This window comes from Solanum lycopersicum, chromosome 8 (genome assembly GCF_036512215.1).
Source record: "Solanum lycopersicum chromosome 8, SLM_r2.1".
Taxonomy (NCBI): domain Eukaryota; kingdom Viridiplantae; phylum Streptophyta; class Magnoliopsida; order Solanales; family Solanaceae; genus Solanum; species Solanum lycopersicum.
This window is the reverse complement of record NC_090807.1, coordinates 55,922,951-55,946,325: the sequence shown is the minus strand read 5'-3', so window position 1 is coordinate 55,946,325 and position 23,375 is coordinate 55,922,951. Positions and strand designations below refer to the sequence as shown.

At 33.6% G+C, this 23,375-nt stretch overlaps 2 protein-coding genes and 1 long non-coding RNA gene across 3 annotated transcripts; all 3 read left to right on the top strand.

The window, feature by feature from the left end:
- Positions 1–3,364: 3,364 nt before the first annotated feature.
- On the top strand, positions 3,365–11,188 carry LOC101245480 (ATP-dependent 6-phosphofructokinase 6). The gene is made up of 14 exons (XM_004245088.5): positions 3,365–3,783; positions 4,985–5,031; positions 5,136–5,175; positions 5,921–5,983; positions 6,101–6,238; positions 6,319–6,477; positions 6,991–7,044; positions 7,552–7,620; positions 7,880–8,009; positions 8,391–8,659; positions 9,597–9,645; positions 9,728–9,882; positions 10,690–10,864; positions 11,008–11,188. Exons 1-14 carry the CDS (start codon positions 3,682–3,684, stop codon positions 11,058–11,060), a joined length of 1,503 nt encoding a protein of 500 aa, XP_004245136.1. The 5' UTR covers positions 3,365–3,681; the 3' UTR covers positions 11,061–11,188.
- A 6,056-nt stretch (positions 11,189–17,244) lies between these two features.
- On the top strand, positions 17,245–19,402 carry LOC544143 (exocyst subunit exo70 family protein). The gene is given in 1 exon segment (NM_001247463.2): positions 17,245–19,402. A coding segment is annotated over 1 exon segment (1,893 nt). The 5' UTR covers positions 17,245–17,316; the 3' UTR covers positions 19,210–19,402.
- Positions 19,403–21,059: 1,657 nt separating this feature from the next.
- LOC138337777 (uncharacterized) lies at positions 21,060–22,052 on the top strand. The gene is made up of 2 exons (XR_011211188.1): positions 21,060–21,197; positions 21,679–22,052. It is a non-coding gene; the product is annotated as an uncharacterized lncRNA (long non-coding RNA).
- Positions 22,053–23,375: the final 1,323 nt, after the last annotated feature.

The following is a 23,375-nucleotide window of genomic DNA, read 5'->3' as shown; positions in this document are numbered from 1 at the left end:
TCAAAACATTATGAATCGAACAAATTCTGAAGTTTTTGCTTTGATTTTAGATAAGCAATTCAATTTCAGAGTCATGTTTTGATATTATAGATTGAGAATTATTAATAGGTTTAGGTAAAATGGAATGAGCTAGAGGTGAAATATTTGTTGGTTTTTATTTGCCATGATTTCTTACCATAAATAGGTTTTCCTTTTAGGAAAAGGTTTTGCATTGACTAATTATTTTTCTGGTAGGAAAAGGTTTAGAATTCTATAAATAGAGGAATTTTCCTTCTAACTTAATCAACATTCACAATGTAGTCTTAAAGGGCTTTGAGAGTTTTGGTTAGGGGGGAAATTTGTGGGTCAAACCTCCCATATATTCCGAGTGAATTGGTTGAGGTTGTTTCTCTCTGTATTTTGTACTCTCATATTTATAGTGGATTGCTCATCTCCTTTGTGGACGTAGGTCAATTGACCGAACCACGTTAAATCTTCGTGTCTTTTGGTATATTTCTCGTTGTCTTCTTACTCGTGGTCTTTTGAGGTTTGCTTTGCTAGCTTCCGCGTTTACACCTGCTTATTTCCGATCCTAACAATATTAGGATGATTAAATTAGCAAAAGCACTGAAATATAATAGTGTAGAATGGTAATTATGTTATTTGATACGTGGTATCATTGAATATGTGTTTTTCATTTATCTAGGCATAATAAAAAAATAAATAAATTTACTTCGATAGATATATATATATATATATATATATATATATATATATATCGCTCTAAAAGTTAAAATGTGTAAATAATTTATTTAAACGACTATAACGTTCAATCTTAACCTTTCGTTAAAAAATGTTTAAAAGAAAAACTATGCTCATAAAAATTTTGTTCACAAAATTTATATAGTTAGAAAGTTGTTCCAATACTCAAATCCTAGCAAAAAAAATTATGATGTCATTCTTTTGTCCTTTTTAACATGTGCAAGATTTAACTATAGGAATGTAGCAAATATTATATTGAAGTTCTAAAATTTTATGCATATATTATACATGATTACATATTATCTAGAAACTTTTATTTGTCAAAGTTGGTGAAAACTATGAAGGATCTATGAAAATGATCAAGTCTTTAATTTGGCTTTTCTCTAATTTTGTTTAGTCAAATTAATCATACTTTTAAGACAAATGTGGTGCATGGTTTGTGACAAATATTAAGATCTAAACTTTATCTTATACATTCTAGAGGGGAGCTACATGGTTTGAATAAAGAGGTTTAAGTGAAGAACCATTTATTACAAAGTATTTTTACAAATTAAGTAGAAGTATTTTTTTAAATACACATACTGAAAGTAAAATTTTAAAAATAATGAGTTCAATTTATTTTAAATAATAGATTATAATATATAAACTAGTTATACACTAATTAGAAATATAGAGTTAAAATATTGATTACTATATGAACATGTTTTATCATTTAATAATCTTAATCTATGTATTGCTAATCCAACACTTTTATTTTATATATATATTTTTTTTACATATTACCTACTTATAGGAAAGGGAAGCTAAGAGTATATAAAATATATGGAATTTATACTAAAGGTATAGTCTGATCGATCAAAAATAATTTATTTATCTTACATAAAATTTGATACATTCTATTTTCACTGTTTATTTTTATATATACATTATACTATTTTGAAATGTCAAAACATATTTGTCAAGTTTATAAATTTGATAAGTAATTTATCACTCTGTATATATTTTACCTTTATTATTATATCTATTATTCATTTTTCAATGCTTAAATAACTTATATTAATAAAACTGCTTTTATCGTTTATTGCTTCTTAATTTTTGTATCAAGTCAATTAGACAACTATTATTAAAGAGGAAGTACTATATTCAGATTTGATTGTGAAACTTTACGGCATGTTGTTATTATAGTACTAAAATTTTCGTGAAATGGTAAATAGGAAATTAAAAGTGAAATCTGTCTGATAATAGTCATTTGATATTGATTCAGTATATAAATTAATAAACAATAAATAATCAAAATATTTTTACTAAATCACTCTTTTTAAATATAAAGTCATCTATACATTAAAATTGAGTGTATTTAACAGCAAAAATAAAAGAGATATAACATGATAAATTATTTATTGATTTTATAAATTAAATAATATTATTGGACATCTCAAAGTAGTATAATTGATACATAATGATGAATAGAGAAAGTATAATATTAATTTGTGAAATCTTTTTAGCGGGAAAATTTAGCTAGACTTAGTCAATATAATATTTCATCTAAATTATTTTACCTTTTTAAATATTTTTACCCTTTTAACTTTACTATTTTTTAATTAACTTTTTCTTTAAATTTTTTTAATTTTCTTAATTACTGCTTCCCATATTAATTTTTGCATGGAGAAGCAAGTCTTCTTTCTATTATTACAATTCCAACAGAAAAAAAGGAGAAAAATAGTTAGTTTCTAGACTTTAATTGATTGGGAATCCAACTTTTGACTTCATTTGGCTAATGGTTTTGCTCTTCTCTATATACCATCATTTTTGCATGTCAAAAGTGTACATCATAAATAATTAATTAAAACATATTTTGTCATTTTAATACTATATCTAAATTATCAATACAATTAATTAGATATTTTTTTGAATAAGAGATTTCATGCTAGCATCCAAAAGCTACTAAAATAGTCATTTAATACAAAACACTTTCATATAATGAGTAAAATTTCTCTGTCATTATTCATGAAGGAGAAGAGAGTGTTTATTCTTAAAGGGTATTTTCTCTAAATTGAATTGATCAAATTTTTGCATGACTTGATATTTATCTTTATCAATGTATATTTTACGTCTTTAATTTTTATGTTTATTATTTATTTCATGAAAATTTACTGCCCTAAACTCAAACATAAGTTGTTCAGGAGATAATTTAATTTTTTAAAAATAAAACATTTATTTTTTTCGACATAAATTTTGATGAAAAATTACAGAAATTTCACTTTTTAGTTTACTTATTAACATTATCCTCTATAAGTTTTACAAATCTTCAAAATTCCCTTATTTTCGCACATCAGATTAGTATATCTCGCGCATCAAATTAGTGTATCGTGTATAAAATATATATCAAATTAGTGTATCATGTATGAAATATAATGTATGTTACATAACGATTAATATATCTCACACATCAAATTAATTTATCTTAAATTTTAGAAAAATTTATATGAAGTGATATCGTATAAAATGATAAATATTACTTCAATTATACACTAACGACAAATATTAAAAAACGAACACATGACTAAGAATGGGAGTATGATTTTGGGGTATGGAAAGAGAAAGAATACGTAGTAGCAGAATTGTAGAAGTTTGAAGGGCAGCATACAAATTTAATTCCAAAACCATCGGCGTAGCGTTCTGGTTTTCTACCTTTCATTTCAACATTCTGATTCTGACTCTGACTCAACGAATCCTCAATTCACCTTCTCTTCTTATACCTTATTTATCGCACTTATAACTAACTACTATTCCAAGAACCAAAAAAGAAAAAAAAACCATCTTTTTTCTTCTGGATTGATCACAATTGCTGTAAAAATACAATCTTTCTACTATTTTCAGACACCCTTTTGAGTTATCATTGAAGTAGTGTTATTGTTTTTTTTTTAAATTTTTGGGAAGATGGGTACAGAGAGTAAATATCAAATGAAGGTGGTGAATGGAGATTTTGGCTACGTACTTGAAGATGTGCCTCACTTGACTGATTACATCCCTAATATTCCTGTACACTTTCTTACTCTCTAAATCTATCATATAATGTATGTGTATGTATTTCAATGGGTTGTTATGAAAAGAATGAATCTTTATTTAGCTTAAGAGATGTTGAGTGAACATGCATCAACTTTTGTTGTATTCTAGTGAGTTGTTGGAAAAATTGATGTAGGGACTTGTCTTAAAGGTTCTAAGATCCAATTGGGGTTGAAGATATAAGTGCTAACTAGGTATTATTTTAGTAGTTTATTGGAAGATCTAACATTGTTTACATAATTTGCGCGTTCTTAATTGAATATAAAGGGGTGGACATATTGAGCAATTTCTCTATAGAAATTCCATATATATATATTTGTTTATATATCGGATTGAGATTGGACTTAAGAGAGGGAGAGAGATGTTGTCACATTGAGAAACATGCATCAGTTGTGTTGCTATGTACTAATGAGTTCCACAATAACACTTAATGATTCATGAATGAAGGATGTTAACTCTAGCTCATGCAGAGTAGTAAGTTAATGCATTGATAAGTTATCACGCTTTGTGATACACTAAATTCATGCACTTTTAGATGATATTTTTAATTTATTTTATTTGAGACTTAACGATGATTTTCTCGCGTTTTACATTTAGGAGGAAATGAGATATCAGATGGCCAATACTTTGATTTTTGTTGCATTCTCATTTAGTTGAACAAACTTGAGCTTTGTATAAAAGAAGTTTTACTTTTATGTCTTTCAGATCAAACAAGCAATGCATTTTCGTCTTTTCCTCCTGAAGAGTTTCGTATATGTACTCTTTCTCTTCATGGTTGAGGGGCATACTTTTTCTTACAGGATGAGCTTTTTAAATGCGCATTGTTTTCATCCTGGCTGTACCCTTTCTAGGAAGCAACAAGTTTTAAAATGTTATTACTAATCTTTGTTTGTTTTCTCTCTCTGAAGTTGATTCTAATTTGGAATCACTATTCTTAACTCTCAGTTGGTTTTGCTCATACTTTTGGTTGGAGAAATTCACTTCTTTTTTATTTTGCAAGAGTTGTCTTCACTTTTTCAGTCAGAAAATAAGAAGTGTATCTGCCAGACACGAACACTTTGATTTCATCTATTACAAATATGCATCTGTGTAACCCCCTCAACCATGTGTTTTTGTTGCTCTACATGTTTATATTATACTAACTGGACTTTATTCTTCATTTCATTTCTGGATGCAGATTTTTGATAATCCCTTGCGGTCTAATCCAGCATACTCAGTGGTGAAGTGAGTCCATTATTAACCTTTCCTTCTTCAAAACTCTCAGGCCAATATGGCAGTTTTTATGCAATTGATCCTTGACAATTTATAAACTGTCTTTATGATTTTAGGCAGTACTTTGTCGACATGGATGATACAGTTCCTCAGAAGGTGCGTTCTTCTTTCTAACATGTTCTGCCCGTATATATAAATTTCTTTCATAGAGAATGTCTGTACTTCTTTCTTACTAACAGATATCTACATTGATCTGTGATAGTTGAGTTAGTGATTCTGCAAAGTGGGATGCTAGTCATATAAATGAAGTACAAATATAACTATCTAGAAAGCAAGAGTAGAGGACCATTATTGTCTGATGTGAGTTTTGGAGAAACAACAGATCCCAAATAATATCGTAGTACCACTTAATGAGAAATTCTATGGCCACTTTTATCATTCCACTGCTATGAATGATGCATCAGGAAACATACTAATGTGAGCATATACTTTAGTGGGTTCCTTAAAGAATAGAAAGGCTGAAGTAAATGTGAACAGAGTAAGAACTAACTGCACCTATTCTAGAAGCTAATGAAAAGGAAGACATGACTGACTCTTCAGAGTGTCTACAGAGTCTCCAAACTGAACTTTGCATTCTGAATCATTTCTTCAATCTTGCAGCAGTAACCAATCTACTATGCCATTGGAGTGAAAGGGCCAAAAAAGTTTGTAGAATTTTCTGAGTTGGCTTTCTGGGACAAAATTATTCAGCCATCCCTTTATTTTACTTTCAAATTCCTTGTCAGATTCTCTTTTCTTTTGCCTATAATGATTTTTTTTTTGTCCGACAGAGCTCTTTTATTCATCAATCCATCCTCTTTCATTGTGATAATAGTTGTGAATTTGTTTGATCACTTTGCAGATAGTTGTTCATAAGGACAGTCAGCGAGGAGTACATTTTCGGCGTGCTGGTCCCCGTCAGAAGGTATGCCTACTTTTTTCAAGGACGGCAATATGCAATTTGTTGCCATTAACCAATCTAGCTATAAGCTATTATTGATATGAAATCTTTCACTCAGAAGAAAGCTTCAATATTTCTCAGGTTTATTTCAATTCAGATGATGTCCGTGCTTGTATTGTAACATGTGGTGGTTTGTGCCCTGGGCTAAACACAGTAATCAGAGAAATTGTACATAGCCTTGATTATATGTACGGTGTAGATAAAGTCCTCGGAATAGAAGTGAGTTAGCTGATGTTCAACCTTTTCGTTCTTGCTAGGCTTTTGTCTGTGCAGCTAACAGTACATTTTCTCCTTCATAGGGAGGCTACAGAGGTTTCTATGCAAAAAACACTATCAATTTGACTCCAAAGCTTGTAAATGATATTCATAAACGTGGTGGTACAATCCTTGGAACGTCACGAGGGGGCCACGATACCAAAAAGATAGTTGACAGCATACAGGACCATGGAATAAACCAGGTAACTCAACTCTGAAGATTGTCTAAATACGTCCACTGCTGAATCTTACAGGACCTTTTCTTCTTTTGGTCCCTTTTCTCTCTTTGGGGTGGATTTCCTAATTGCTATAAGCAGCTCGTTTAGTTATGTATAATTGTCAACAGCGGTATGCTGGTCATATGAAAGAGCTACGTATAATTTTTGAAAGTGGTATGTTGGTCATATGAAAGAGCTATGTATAATTATCGAAAGTGGTATGTTGGTCATAAGAAAGAGCTATGTATAATTGAAGAAATGTACATGGTGACAAGTATCTTCTTAATAGAAAAAGAAGTTTGAGTAGAATATGGAAGGAAAGATTCTTATTGATTAATTTTAATGTTACAACAACATAAATATCTTCTAGAAATTTTCGTTGTTCTATTTTTGCAATTTCTTGTGAGCTTCGTCTTGGGCCTCTTTGATTTCATCCCAAAGAAATTATTTTTTGCTCAAAAGCTTCCACTTGGTATAATGATTTTCTTATTGATTCAGGTCTATATAATTGGTGGTGATGGGACTCTAAAAGGAGCAGCTATCATTTATGAGGTATGTTAGATTCTACAAATTATGAGACCAGTTAGATACCCACCCAAAAACATGAGATAGTTTCAACTAGGGCAATTCTGAAGTGCAACAATCCCTTCTTTATAATTAGTCTGTTGATCGGATTCTCTATCACTCTACAAAGATCAAATCAAATATATTGTTCCAAGCCTGATGTACTATGTCAACATCATCTGCACAGAGATTCAATATGGTTGAATATACCTTACTAACTAGTTCTAGCTAGCTTTTGTCAGTATGTTACAGTAGTTTCCACAGAGTTGCTAGTCTTTTACATGATAAACGTTTTCTTTTGAATATGGTAGATGCATATTTAGTTTCACTGCAATGGTAAATGGAACACCCTACTGTTATATGCATTACTTGGTATCTGATTTTGTGTTCTGATGGTCCTTGTCTCTTTGAAGGTTTCAATTTGTCGCTTGGTAAAAGAGAATTTCTCTTCATCTTTGCAAGCACTCTTAGAATAATCCTACTCCCTTTTTGCAGGAAATTAGGCGGCGTGGTCTCAAAGTAGCTGTTGCTGGGATACCCAAGACAATTGACAATGATATTCCAGTATTTCTCATTTCTTCATGTTATGATTTATTATATTTTGTTCTAGTACGATAGACAATTTAGCAGCCTTAGGAAGTAATCTGAAGTTTCTTGCAAAGTGCCAAGCATAAACTTTACTACTAAATTTTAAATGTATAGTGTAATGTCTTGAAATCTCATTTTGGTAGTTTACCGTCTCATTTGACTTAAGCAACTAGTAGCTAATAGTGCTCTTCAGTTTGAACTCCTGTATGTAAAATAAACTTTGTTCTGTTATCAGATCATCGACAAGTCATTTGGCTTTGATACTGCTGTAGAGGAGGCTCAACGTGCCATCAATGCAGCACATGTTGAAGCTCAAAGTGCTGAGAACGGTATTGGTGTGGTGAAGCTAATGGGTCGCTATAGTGGTAACATGCTTTTACAAAGTTATTACGCATGGCAAATAGACTAGTATATAATTTTTTTAATCAAGTTTTTATAAAGACTTTTATCTTTTATATCTATCTCCACTGCATATCTTATCTGTGACTTTATTGTTAGTTGTTTGCTGTCAAGTAATAAGCTCTTCTCTGCATAGTTAGCTGAAAAACTTGTCACTAGATAGCCATAGCTGTTATTGATAAAACATAGCTAAAGTGAGTTTTTATGAGACAGCAAAATGTTTTTCAAGTCATATTTTTAATGCTAAACTGCCTAGACGTGTCCATGCTTCCATAATTTATAGATTTTTGTACTTTCCAACGAACAACAAATCTTGATTTTAATCAATTTTATGGAATTGGGTGCAGGATTCATTGCAATGTATGCCACTTTAGCAAGCAGAGATGTTGACTGCTGTTTGATTCCAGAGTCACCCTTCTTTCTTGATGGAAGTGGTGGTCTATTCGAATTTGTTAAGAAAAGGCTTAGAGAGGAAGGACACATGGTTATTGTGATAGCCGAAGGGGCTGGGCAGGAACTTCTTGCAGCAGAGAATTCCAATGCTGGAAGTCAACAAGATGCTTCAGGAAACAAGCTTCTCCAAGATGTTGGTTTGTGGGTATCCCATAAAATCAGGGTAAGGTTATTATAGTCTGAGTTGTTCAATCCTTACAGTATATAACAGAATGCAGAATGAGATGCGAATTTGTAGAAACGTGAGAGAACTAATATCATGTGTTGGAGAATTAAATGTACTAAAGTTCATACCGAATGTACCTGTTGGCCGACTCAAATTGAGGTGTGTTTTAATACAAAGGGAGTAATATTTTAGGTAGGTAAAGAGAAAATGGATAAGTATGGAACTCCCGAAAAAGTGATGGTTTAGGTGTGTTTTAATACAAATGGAGTAATATTTTAGGTAGGTAAAGAGAAAATGGGCAAGTATGAAACTCGCGAAAACGTGATAGTTTAGGTGTGTTTTTTACCATATACTCTTTGAATAACTTAAGAAATATTTGGTGAGGCATTATAATTCTATATTTAGATATTTTGTTTTTTTTTTAAAATTTTGAATGCGTTGTTGTTTATCCATCACCTTGAGGAATGATATGTTATAAATTTTGTACAAAGACCGGACTCCTAAATTTTCCTTTAAACACTCTACTAATTACTATATCATCTAACAGAGATGATCAACATGAAATTTGTTGAATTGCTTGTTGTTGTTTATCCATCACCTTGAGGAATGATATGTTATAAATTTTGTACAAAGACCGGACTCCTAAATTTTCCTTTAAACACTCTACTAATTACTGTATCATCTAACAGAGATGATCAACATGAAATTTGTTGAACTGCTTACTGAAAGCACCCTGAAGCAATGACAGAAGTAGTCTTAGATTGTCATGTTTATCCAGTATAAAGATTGCTATGATTCAAAAACATGGAAATGGTTCTTGGCCTACTTTTTTCTTTTTCCATATTTTCTTGCATTTATGGGAAAACCATGATTGAGCTTAATTAAATAAGTATATGTATTAGCATTGTACTCACCATTTCTTTACTTCTTGCAGGATCATTTTGGAAAAAAGCTTAAGATGCCCATTACTCTTAAATATATAGGTAGGAAAATTTCAACCATCTGAATGGCTAAATTTTTTTGGAAAACTTATGGAGCTAATCAGCAATTCATATTTTCACGCAGACCCAACTTACATGATTCGTGCGGTTCCAAGTAATGCATCCGACAATGTATATTGCACGATTCTTGCTCAAAGTTGTGTTCATGGAGCTATGGCAGGGTACACAGGCTTCACCTCGGGGATTGTCAATGGTCGCCAAACATATCTTCCCTTTAATGTAAGTATCCACATTTGGTTGTTGATCTTTCTAGTTGTATATCTGTTGTTTTCTTATTAACAACCTCAAGGTATTTACTGCTACCAACACTGTGCCCATTGGAATCTCACTGGGACTTGGCTGCGAATTATCATACCATAGGCATATTTTAGTTCCTAGATGCTTTATATTGAGCAGCTTCCAGTCTAACACCTGGTTTGGGGGTTTCACTTGAGAATGAACTCATGTTCTAAAAGATTGATGTCCTTTTTATGGTCACTCCTCCAACACTCACATCGTGCATTAGATTCTATCCATCCAGTTGTTCTTGAATTTTACAACGTTAGGAGATATTGTTTGCTGCCTTTCGATAAGTAAGTTAAACAGTCAGGAAGTTTTGCTTTACCATTCAGTTAGAAGCAGTTACACCTTAGGAAAAACATATGCTGTTTTTTCTAAGATTATTATCAGCAACCTGTTGTTCTGTACTCAGGGTTATGGTGCTGACATCTCTAATATGACATTAAACATGTCATTATTCTAATTTCATGGCATTACTGGAATCAGCAACATTTTTGTGCATTGTATGTAAAAGCTTATGTTGTCTTCCATGTGAAAGCTCGATTAGGATCATTTTCGCCACTGTGACTTGGTGGTCCAAAGGGGAACCAAAAGCCATTCAATCAATTATGTCGCCGGTTTTACCTTGTCAAAACATATTCTATTGTGGGCACTAGTTTTATCTTGATTCGACTTTCATAGCCATTTGACTCCTATTACTAAGGAGACACCATTTTCACAAGTTGACTACACGTCTTTCCTATGCAGCGCATTACTGAGAAGCAAAATAATGTGGTCATAACAGACAGGATGTGGGCACGGCTTCTTGCTTCAACCAATCAGCCTAGTTTCTTGAGCACAAATGACATTGTTCAAGTGCATAAGCGACAGCACTCACAAAGTCAGTTGTTAAACGGAGACGAAAATGAAAGTGAGATTACAGGTAAACAAAACACTAGCACAGCATGAAACAAAACACTATAGTTAGTAATTGTTTTCACTAGTCATTGCAGTTGCTCTCTATCTCTCTCTCTGTCTCTCTGCTACCTTCGCTTACCATAATGTTAGATTAATCGGGTCGTGTAGGAACTTATTTGAAGGTGTTGGATCTGTTACCATGCCTCAGCTGTGGGCAGTAACAGATGTATATTGAAGGTTCTCTGTTGTATCTAGTGAAGTTATGCTAAAGCTTTGTTGTATTTAATTCATGATTATGAACCATATTTATTTCTATGTTGTGGAGGTGTTGCTCCACAATTTTTGGTTATCATCCTGCTAATCAGTTTCTCCCTCAATATGGCCATATTTATCCCTTTTGTTGTTTTGTATTTATTCTTTCTCCTAACCATCCACTACTGTGTATTTTGTCTATTGCTTACAATTCTTCCGCTTGCAAAAAAAAAAAAAAATCGAGAAATTTCACGAAGAGTGTTCAAGAATTGCATAGGTAAAAAATAATAATTTAACGAAGGGGCACTAAATTTTTGTAAATCAAACTATGTAACATTAATAATATTATTTTTTTAATTAAAAAATACATCAAAAATTTTAAAATCGAAGTACATGATATTTAGCTTGAAATGTTCATGTTTATTTAATAGGAAGTGAACGAAAAAAAGAGAGAAAAGAATGAATCCACTTTTTGCTTCGAGATTCTGTCAATCTTGGGTGACTTAACAACGAGACATGAAAAGTAATTCTGCACAGGGCTTCTTTCACTTTTAGTAGTTTAATAGAAAATATAGAATTTGCTTATTAATTTCAAAATAAAATATTTACTTTTAAATTTTATTTAAAATTTTAACGGCTTTTTCGCTTTTAGTATTTTAATAGAAAAAAAGAATTTACTTATTAATTTTAAATTAAATACTTACTTTTAAATTTTATTTAAAATTTTAACGAAAAGAAAGAAAAATCAAAGGGTCCTCGCTTGGAGTATTATATATATATATATATATATATACACACACACAAGGTGTAATTTTTTGAAGGGTATTTCGCTTGATGTCTTGGACATCTTGAACATAGTGTAGCTTTGTCCCCTATTATGCAAAGTAAAAACTAGACAAATAAGTTGAAATAAACAGAGTAACATTATGTGACACATATGTTGCTACAGACGAATCATGTGTTGCTACATGTGCCACAAATGTTGCTATAGATAAATTGTCTATTGCGACATGTGACACAAATGTTGCTACAAATGAATCATCTGTAGTTACATGTATCACATGTCGCAACACACGACTCGTCTGTAGCAACATTTGTGGCACATGAAGGAACAAATGAATCATCTATAGCAACATGTGACACAAATGTAGCAACATATGTCTGTGATATACTAATAATAACTTACTGCATCAAAAGAAGGGTTAAAAAAATTTGGAATATGCCCTTCTTTGGTAGTTTTTGATCTTGCCATCAACCATCTCATCATCCTTGGGGATGATCTCTCTTCTGCTGCAATTACTTGGTAGGTCAAATGAGGAATGATTCAAATGCACAGGCCTGTAAAAAAGAAAAATCTGTCAATAATCAAATGTTGAATTATTACTTAATATCATATAAAAAGATTAAAAACATTCAGCTTTACCATGAAAGCCCATGGAAACCCCAACAAGTTGCTAGTCTTTTCTCCTAAAGGCCTCAACATGTAGTCGACAGTTAGATGAAAACTCTCATGACCCCACCTATAGTTCTTGAAATCTTCAATATCTTGACAGAAATTGACATACTTTAAAAGTATGTCGTTGCCCGAATTCTTCGGCAAAAGAATATTATGTGTAAACCAAAGTAAGCATAATGACTCCTTGTGCTTCCTTGATGTATCCTCCCGTTCCAACAAACTTAATAAGTCAGAATTTTTAAAGCTTTTGCCAACAAGGGATATCAAGTCTTGCTCCTCAGCTGGCAGTTACTGTTGTCCTGCTTCTGCTACTTCTTTAACTATTTTCTTTTGTTGTGGTTTTGTTTTAACAATGTATTCAGGGATGGGCTCAACAGGAGGATGACATTTTAGCCCTGTAACTATGGCAAACTCTCTTATTCCAAAAAAAAAAAATTGGCATGCCATAATAATTAATTAGAATTTCATCCTTCTTATTACAATTTTCAAAAATGAACTTTTTTTTTTCCTGAAGTTCATACACTATGGTCATTTGAAAACGTGAAAGTGGATCAATGGGTATATCAAGAAAATGACCAAAACAGCTATTTCTGGAAAATTCTTTCAATTGATTTCTCTTGAGGATATCCCTGAATTTGACGAAAGGTCTTCCCAGGACTGACCTAATGATGTTGTCACCATTAGCATCAGGCTGCAGATGCACAGGGAAAGTGTCTGCATTGATGATTTTAATCCCATCATCACCTCTAGCATTGGACTCTTCATGAAGTTCTTGCTCTTCTTCATGAACTTCATTTATTTTTTCTTTTTGTGCCACAACTACTACCTCTGTATTTTCCCCTTCTTCATCCTGAACTTCATTTATTTTCCCTTGTTCCTCAACTTCTTGTTTTCCATCATCTTCCTCCACTACTTGTCTTTATTCATATTCTTTTTAACAAAATTCTACTTCTGCTTGAGAAGAAGAATTTGTAAGATTTTCTAAAAGTGTAATATTTTCGTTCCTCTTCCTATGAATTTTAGACCTAACCTTCTTCTGGATCTTTGTTTGGTAAGATGTATCAATATCAAGTTTTGTTTTGACAGGAGCCATTATACTTGTATCTGCAACCACAAAAATAAAATATTTGAAAGCCACACACACATGAGCTACAACCACAAGTCAAAACAGGGCAATAAGCAGATAAGCACATGCATTTCAAACCCTAATTAAATGTTACCTTACCTGAGAAGATATATATCAACGATAAAGTAGAAATTATGAGGACAACACCGCCTTGCTGTAGAAGATGATCTGTGAAGGAAGGACTAAGAGAAGAAGAGAAGAGAGAAGGAGAAGTAGTTGCTAGTAGAGAAGAAATAAATAAATTTTGTGGAATACGAAACGACATTTATAGAAGAGAGGAGAGAGGAGAGAGGAGAGAGGAGAGAGGAGAGAGGGAAAATGAAAATTAAAGTTGTTTAATTTTTTTCTTTTAATTTTGACAATTCAAATTGTGACATATGTTGCTATATACATAATATATGTTGCTACATATATACGAATTGTTGCAACATATATACGAACTGTTGCAACATATAATTATTTCGTGTTTATTACGACAGAAATTACATATATAGAAGAGAAATTAGTATAAATAAATCTTGTGGAATACGAAACGATATTTATGGAAGAGAGGAGAGAGGAGAGAGGAGAGAGGGAAAATGAAAATAAAGTCGTTTAATTTTTTTTTATTTTGACGATTCAAACTGTGACATATGTTGCTACATATATACTATCTGTTGCTACATATATACGAACTGTTGCAACATATATTTTATCGTGTTTATTACTACAGAAATTACATTTTAATTAATACTTCACCAATTGTTCTATACAACTTATCAACAAAAAGGTAATTCATAATGATATGATATACATAACCACCTATCTAATTAATGGTTGTAAACTCAACATTTTCATCGATCTTAGATTTTTTTTTAGTTCTACGCATCTTTAGATCTTCATTGTTACTAACGTAACCATTTTGAGCCTTTACAATCCCATAATCCCATAGGAGTGAAGCATATCTCAAGCGAAGGGTGTCAGCACTAATTCTGCATGATGGTACTTGTAATCCATCACTCAAATACTATGCAACAACAAAAATTCCACAATCTCTGCATAGTATATCATCAATCAGAAAGTATAATAACATCACATTTCGATAGTCGTAAGACAAAATAATATTGTGATACTTACAGACTACTGCTTTCTTGTTGGGCAATACAAGTAACATGACTGACTTCAATGGGTGAGATTTGTTCTTTTCTTGGTAACATTTAAGAACTGACTAGTTGTTTCGCTCATTTTGCTCAAAAAATTCACTTAACTCAAGATATTTTGGCAACATTGTAGCCATCTTTTGAATCTCGGAGGATAGTTTTCTATTAGACCTATTTGAGGACATGAAATCGTACACTTTTATGCACCGTTCCTTCAATGCAACAACTGCCAAGACCCAATGGAATTTCTCATTACTAACATAAACATCATCCATCAAGTGCCAAGACATTCCAGAAGGTATAGCATACCCTTTCATTATGTCAATGATTTTATCCTCATATTCACTAGAATTGTCAATGTATGTTTTGAAAAAATAACTAGTGGTGGTATATTGATATTCAGATTGAATCTTTTGCTTCGACTTCTTACGCAAATAGTAAAATATGACATTCACATACTGCACACATGCATCAATCAAGTGTATCAATTTAATTATATATATTCATGTACTAAACAGTACATATAAAAATGAGCATGGATTTTCTCATCATTCCATCACCTATTAGGTTGAGACATTACGTAGAAGCAGTCCTTATTCATTGAAAATGCAACTACTAAATCAAGTTCGTCAAATTCAAGTTTTGAGCAATTGGCTAAGTAGTGATCCTCCTTGTTTCCTCTGCAATTGTGTAATTATAATAAATCATTATATATTGGACAACAAGAAGAAATTCTAATAATAGTTGAACGACTTTACTTGCTTTACTTTAGTTACTTTTTTGCATGATGCTTGTAAAGACCCTCTTTTATCCATTGCGAGAAGGATGACATTAGTTCAGTTGGACCCTCGCCGTCAATGTTAAAACCTTCAAATGCCTGACAACTTCGACTTTCTTCCCTTTCTTTTTCGCTTTTGCCTTTTCTTTCTGCTTCTCCTTCTCCTTCTCCATCTTCTTTGCCTTCTTCTTCTTCTCCTTCTCCTGTTTTGCCTTCTTTTCCTTCCCCTTCTCTTCATTTGCCTTCTTCTTCCTCTCCTTCTCCTCTTTGCCTTCTTTTCCTTCTTCCCCTTGCATTTTTTTCCTTCTCCTCCTTTGCTTTCTTCTCCTTTTCTTTCTTCTCAATAATCATAGAAGGTGTTTGAGAAATAGATTTTTTCAACCTCCTATATTTCAAAGGCTGTGAAATCTTCTTGGATCTTTGCACATCAATATTATGAGATATTTTCTTAAAAGTATCAGTGAATTTGTTAACACGACTAATAAAATAATCATGCTGTTGCTCACATTCTTCTCATAGACAAAAAAAGCATTTCATCTTAGAAGATTAAGTTGTTGTCATAGATGAAGTTTCTTGTATCATTTCATCTATAAGGAAAATAAAAAAATATTGAGATTTTACAATTCATTATAAAATAATAATAGCAGTATGTTGCTACTGATGGATGGTCTGTTGCAATGAATTAACATTATGTTGCCACATATGTACCTGCTGTTGCGCAACATATCCATCTTATGTAGCAATAACTGCATCATATGTTGATACATCTGTACAGATTATTGCAACATTTGAATCTTCTGTGGCAACAGATGAGCAACATATCAATTTTACAATTCATTATAAAATAATATTAGCAATATGTTACAACCGATGGATAGTCTGTTGCTATAACTTAACATTATGCTGCCACATATGTACCTGCTGTTGCGCGACATATACATCTTATGTAGCGACAAATGCATCATATGTTGGCACATCTGTACAGATTATTGCAATATTTGGATCATATGTGGCAACACATGACCAACATATTACTAAAATGTGGCAACATACGCTAAAATCATATCAACAAAATGGTCAAAAAAAAGAACAACAACATCAACAAAAAATGACTTTTCACTTAATGATAACATTACAGTACATATACATTTTCTCAAAATAAGGATTTTTTGAGTTGACTAATTTTCTTTCAAAAATGATATATAATACACGCCATTAAGTCGATTATTCAGTTTTTACACCTACAAAACATTTTATTGTTCATTAATCCAAGAAAAAAACTTCGAAAATTGTAAAGTATTTCAAAAAATAACTTACCCATTTCTAATCGAACACGATTACAGCTCAGAAAGATGAGAGAGTAAAGAAGGACTGGAGAGGCAAAATAACGACTGCAAAAAAAGAGTAACGACGGATTTTCGAATTTCTAAGGAAGAAGATGAAGAAAAGAAGAGTACAGATGAGGGAAAATTTTTCTTTTTAAATAATTTGGTTTGAATTATAAAAGTGTATCTTTTTATATTTTATAAAAAATCAAAAAAACTTATTTGAGTAGTATTATTGAAAGATCTAATTTTTGCGCGTTGTCAATTTAATGTAAAGAGGTGGAGACATAATTGAGCTATTTAGACTTTTCTGTGGGCCCCAACGCCCAGCTCTTATCCTTAAACATTTCTTCTTCTTCCTCCATACACAAATTTGAATCAGAGAAGCTAAAGTTGTATCCATGGCTGAAAATGGTGAAGAAAAACTCATAGCTGTAGCTCGTCATATCGCCAAAACACTTGGTCATACTGATACTATGACTGATGACATCCTTCAAATCTTTTCTAGTTTTGACAATCGATTCCGTGAAAAACTTACTGATGATCAACCACTTGAACGGAGCCTTAAATCTCTTCATCGGCAGATCTCTCGTCATCTCTCTGCTCAGCATCCTATATGGTCTGATTCTGCTGATTCTGCTGCCTTCCTTGATTCTGTTGACCAATTATTGGCTATAATTCATGAATGGAATCCTATGGCTAATGATAAATCTGTTTCTGCTTCTCTTGATAAAGCTGAGGATTTACTTCAACAAGCTATGTTTCGTTTACAAGATGAGTTTACTACCCTCATGCAACGCGCCTCCGAGTCCGTGGATCTCACGCGCCACCAGAATGGTGGTGATAATTTGGGAGGTTACTACGAATCTGAAGAAGAGGAAGAAGAAGTTGATGATGATGATGATGATAGTGGCGAGATTCCTATAGCACATCCTGTGACGGATTACGGGATTCTTATTGAAGCTTTACCGGCGGGAATCATTAGTGATCTTCATGAGATTGCTAAGAGAATGGTGGCTGCTGGGTATGACAAAGAGTGTTCACACGCGTATAGTGTGTCTAGAAGAGAGTTTTTAGAAGAGAGTTTAAGTAGATTGGGGTTGCAGAAGCTGAGTATGGATCAAGTGCAGAAAATGCAGTGGAATGAGCTTGAAGATGAGATTGAAAAATGGGTTAAAGCGGTCAACGTAGCTCTCCGAATTCTGTTCCCGAGTGAACGTCGACTTTGTGATCGGGTCTTCTTTGGATTCAACTCTGTTTCTGATCTATCTTTTATGGAAGTTTCTAGAGGTTCTACTATTCAACTTCTCAACTTTGCCGATGCTGTTGCGATCTCTAGTCGGGCACCGGAGAGACTTTTCAAGGTACTTGATGTTTATGAGGCGCTTAGGGATTTGATGCCTGAATTTGAATTTATGTTTTCGGATCAATATTGTGTGCTATTGAGGAATGAAGCATTGACTATATGGAGAAGATTAGGTGAGGCTATTAGAGGGATATTTATGGAGTTGGAGAATTTGATTCGCCGTGATCCTGCTAAGACTCCAGTGCCTGGCGGCGGACTCCACCCAATCACTCGATATGTGATGAATTATATCCGGGCAGCTTGTCGATCCCGGATCACTCTTGAACAGGTTTTTGAGGAAATCATTGTGCCATCTGCTAGTGCTGTTGATTATAGAGAAGGGGATGATAGAGCACTTTCGTCTTCATCATTGGCTGTTCAAATGGCATGGATTATGGAGTTACTTGAGAGTAATCTGGAAACAAAATCAAAGATTTACAAGGACTCGGCTTTGTTGGCAGTTTTTATGATGAATAATGAAAGATACATTGTTCAGAAAGTTAAAGATAGTGAGTTGGGATTACTTTTAGGTGATGATTGGGTACGAAAACACGCGGCCAAAGTTAAGCAGTATCATGTAAATTATCACCGTAGTTCGTGGAGTAAGGTTTCAGGAGTTCTGAAGATTGATAATAATGCTATGTCGTCACCTACTGGAGCATCGAGGTCTTTGAAAGAAAAGCTTAAGTTATTCAATTCCTACTTTGAGGAGATATGTAAAACTCAATCAACTTGGATAATCTTTGATGAACAACTAAAGGAAGAATTAAGGATTTCTGTAGCAGGGGCTTTGTCTCCAGCATATCGCAACTTTATTGGGAGGTTGCAGAGTAATAACGACTCCAGCAGGCACACAGAGAGGCATATCAAGTTTAGTGTGGAAGATCTTGAAGCTCGAATCTCTGAGTTGTTTCAAGGGAGCAGTGGATCGGGTGGTGGGAGGAAGTGAGAGCAAAGTCTGTAAGCAAGTCCTTGTACCATATATGTATGCTAGTTTAGCTGTTAGAAATTTTCTTGTGTGTTCATGTAATGCTGGTCATTAATCATTGTGGCCTTTTCATGCCTCTAAATCGTCTCCTCTAATACTTATTGTACACACTGATGGTTAGTTTGTTTGAATGACTATGTTTGTTTTGCAAGAACTTTGCGGCTGGTAGTTACTTCTATTTTTTTCATTTTTATGGCCAGTAACTCGAAAACACAAGTCGTAGGTGAATGTTCTTGGTTCCTTTTAGTTGTTCCCTTTGAGAGGTAAAAATTTGCAAAAGAACAGACAATAATCACTTTATATTATGCAGACATAACCAAACCTTGTCACCAAACAATTCAAGATTGGTGTCCACCCGAAAAATTATCTTTTCAGTAGTCAGTAACTTCCTACCAACATTCAGCCCAGAACTTCCTTGACTTAGTTGTAGAGTAAAAGTAGCTGGTGTATCTGTTATAAGTTGAACAGGAAAGGTTTAAGCTTTAAAATAGCGATAGGGTATAGAAAACTGGTATGCAAGAATGCAAATGAACATACAGAAGCAGGATAAGAGATCTTCACTTCATACCACTTATTGGAATTCAACCCTTGCAGTTCATAGTCTCGATCCGGATTGTAATGTAAGGGTTTCCTTCATTAGCTCCTGTCTGACTTGCAAAACTTTTATATCCATCCTATAACATTATGAGTTTTAACTTTTTGAAACATATTTACTCTATGCAATTATTTAAAGAGCAATTGCAGGTAACTTGGAAAAGGTATACAAATTTTGCACCCTGCAACTGAAATCCTTATAGCCTATAGGTAACTATCCCTAATTAAACATGGCTTTGTAACCTGGAAAGTATGCTAAGCTGATCCGACCAATTAAATTACATTGACAGGTCAAATTTATGTATTAAAGTTACATCCAACAATAATTTCAAAACTTTAATGGGGATCTACAATGACAAGAACAAGCCCAGTGTAATCCCATAGGTGGTGGGGTTTAAGGGTAGAGCATACACAGATCTTACCCCTACATTGTGAAGGTAGAGAGACGATTTCCTATATATACCCTTGGTTGAACGAACATGACAAAGAAGCAGCAGGTAGTTATAGAAATCTAAAGATAAGGAGAAACCAGAAGAATAATGCTAAAAATTCCGAGAATGGGAAAGAAATACATCTGACTACGTACTAACCTTCTTTAATCTTTGGCCTCCACACCCATGGGCCTTCTCAGTGAGCTGAAGTTGTGGCATATTCTGCCTAATTGCCTTGGCCCAGGGACAGATCTAGGGGGTCACAAGGGATTCAGCCGAACCCTATCGGTAAAAAATTGTTCAGTATATAAAGGTACCTTTTATATTTTTATGTATATACATTGATTTTGAATTATCGAATCATGAGTTGTTTTAGGGGAACAGTGGATCGGATGGTGGGAAGAAGTGATAGCAAAGTCTGTAAGCAAGTGATTGCATCTCTAGTTTAGGTGTAAGAAATTTTCTTAAATGTAATGCTGGTCATATGGCCTTTCATGTCTCTGAACCGTCTCCTCTAGTATTTATTGTACACACTAATGGAAATTCACATTTACTTTTTGCAAGAGTTGTCTTTCCTTTTCAGTCAGAAAATAAAAAGAGTATTTGTTAGACATGAGACACTTGATTTCAACTATGTATCTGTGTTATCCTCTCAACCATGTGTGTTTGTTGTTGTAGATGTTGATATATCTACTAACTCGACTTTATTCTTTGTTTCATTGCTTGATGACATACTTATGCTAACACCTTGCATTCTAGTCCAGTATACGCAGTTGTGAAGTGAGTCCATTATTAACCTTTCCTTTTTTTAGTGCTATCAGGCCATGTGGAAGTTTTTATGCAGTTGATCCTTGACAAGTTATAAACCGTCTTTATGATTTCAGGCAGTACTTTGTTGACATGGATGATACAATTCCTCAGAAGGTGCAATCTTTTTGCTAACTTTATACATTTCTTTCGTAAAAATGTCTGTACTTCTTTCTCTTTCAATAGTTCATAAAATGGTTAGACAACAGATACTAACATATAGCTACCTTGATCTTCATTCTGCGGTAGTTGAGTTAGTAATTCTGCAAATTAGGATGCTAGTCACGTAAATGAAGTACAGATACAACTATCTGGCAAGCAAGACTAGAGGACCATTATTGTCTGATGTGGGTTTTGGAGAAATGATAGATCCCAAATAGTATCGAATTCACACTTCACGGGAAATTCTATGGCCATTTTATCATTCCACTGATATAAATGATGCATCAAAAAACATACTTTATGTGAGCGTATACTATAGTCGGTCCCTTTAAGCATCAAAAGGTTGAAGTAAATTTGTCCAAGAGAGCTCCTTTGTTCAGCAATCCATCCTCTTTCATTGTGATAATTGTTATGAATTTGTTTGATCACTTTGTAGATTGTTGTTCATAAGGACAGTCAGCGGGGTGTACATTTCCGGCGTGCTGGTCCGAAGGTATGTTCATAATTGTTATGAATTTGTTTCGTCGATAGCGTTATCTGATGTGGGATGCGTAGTAGCTGTTGTCACCGTAGGGGTAGCTAGAAGTTCCCAATCTGCAAGGACGAAAGTCCACAAAGGCCATAGCGATTGGCTGCCCAAAAAAATGTTTTCATCCAACAAGGAAGCTCCCATATCCTACTTAGGATAGAAATATGAATAGTATATAGTGTCCTAATTGTTAAAGGATTGTATTATAGTGTCTATAAATAAGGCTCTGTGTAATAATGTAGATACTCAATTATACTATTTTTCTCCAATATTTCGAACAATTGTGTGAAACACGTCGTTGACATCATTTCAGCAAAATCAGGGTCTTCCTCTGAGTTCTGGTTCTTCGCAGGCCTCACACACCGAAGCATGCGAGCTTTTCCGGCCAGTTTTTCAACAATTTCTTTCTTCTAGTGAGGTTGCCTCTCCACTCCGAGGCTGTCCATATGTTTTATGATTCCCACCAGTTTCCGGCAACCATATATATTTTCGGCGACTGGACGATTATTTTCCAGATTCTGGCACTCTATTTCCTATTTATTTATTTTTTGGGGGAAGTTCTGATTTAACAAGTTGTCATTTGAGGTTTGACACTTTTGGCATAAAAAATATGGGAGTTGGGAGTTCAAGCGTTGTGATCACTTCCGAACCATTAATGGGAAGTTCAAATTATCTAGCTTGGGCCTCCTCCGTTGAGTTATGGTGCAAAGGTCAAGGTGTCCAAGATCACTTAATGGAAAAAGTATGTGGTAGATGAAAATGCAAAGTCTAGTGCAGAAGATGCAAGAGTCAAAGCACAATGGGAGAATATTGATTCTTAATTATGTTGTCTCTTGTGACACTCTACTTATTCCAAGTTGATGCCCTTGTTTTGCTCATTTCGGACATGTTTTTGTTTGGGAAAAAGCCTGTGCTTTATACATTAATGACATATCTCATTTATATGATGTGATATCTGGAATGACCAACTTAAAGAAATAAGAATCTAGTATGTCTACTTACTTGGGATAAGTACATTCAGTCATGGAGGAATTTGAAACGTTGATGCCCATCACTATGAATATGGAAAAACAACAAGAGTACAGACAAATGTTGTTTCTAGTTTTTACACTTGTTGGACTGCCTAATGACTATGATTCAGTGTGTTAAGATTTTAGCTAGTCCTACAACTCCTACAATAGATGAGTTATTCTCTCGACTACTTCATCTTGTCATGCCTCCCAATCACAAAGGTATTTCATCATCCGCCATTGACTCCTCTGTTTTCGCATCTCAAATCATAGAAAAACAAATATATCAGTCTATGGAGAATTGGCGAGGAGAAAGTCATTTTGGGAAACCTCGATCCAAGTGTAGTTATTATTGACATCCTTTGAATGGGAGCAACGTCGCGGCGACTCAATAATAATAATAAAAAAAAATTGGTTGATTGAATTTTTAAAAAAGGGTAAAGGGGTCAAAAGTGGTAAAAGGGGGGTTAAAGGGAAAAGGGAGTCGCCACCTAATTTTTAGGAAAACTAGGAAACCGATTAACTAATTAACCTGAAAGAAATGCCTACGAAACCAATTTGATTCTAGGTAAGGGGTTCAAGTTATTCCGAAAG

Excerpts from the sequence above, each read along its gene's own strand:
- LOC101245480 (XM_004245088.5), top strand. The coding sequence starts at position 3,682 with ATGGGTACAGAGAGTAAATATCAAATGAAGGTGGTGAATGGAGATTTT. Across the intron at positions 6,478-6,990 it reads AGGACCATGGAATAAACCAG|GTCTATATAATTGGTGGTGA; the intron begins GTAACTCAACTC and ends TTATTGATTCAG. Across the intron at positions 10,865-11,007 it reads AAATGAAAGTGAGATTACAG|GAACTTATTTGAAGGTGTTG; the intron begins GTAAACAAAACA and ends CGGGTCGTGTAG.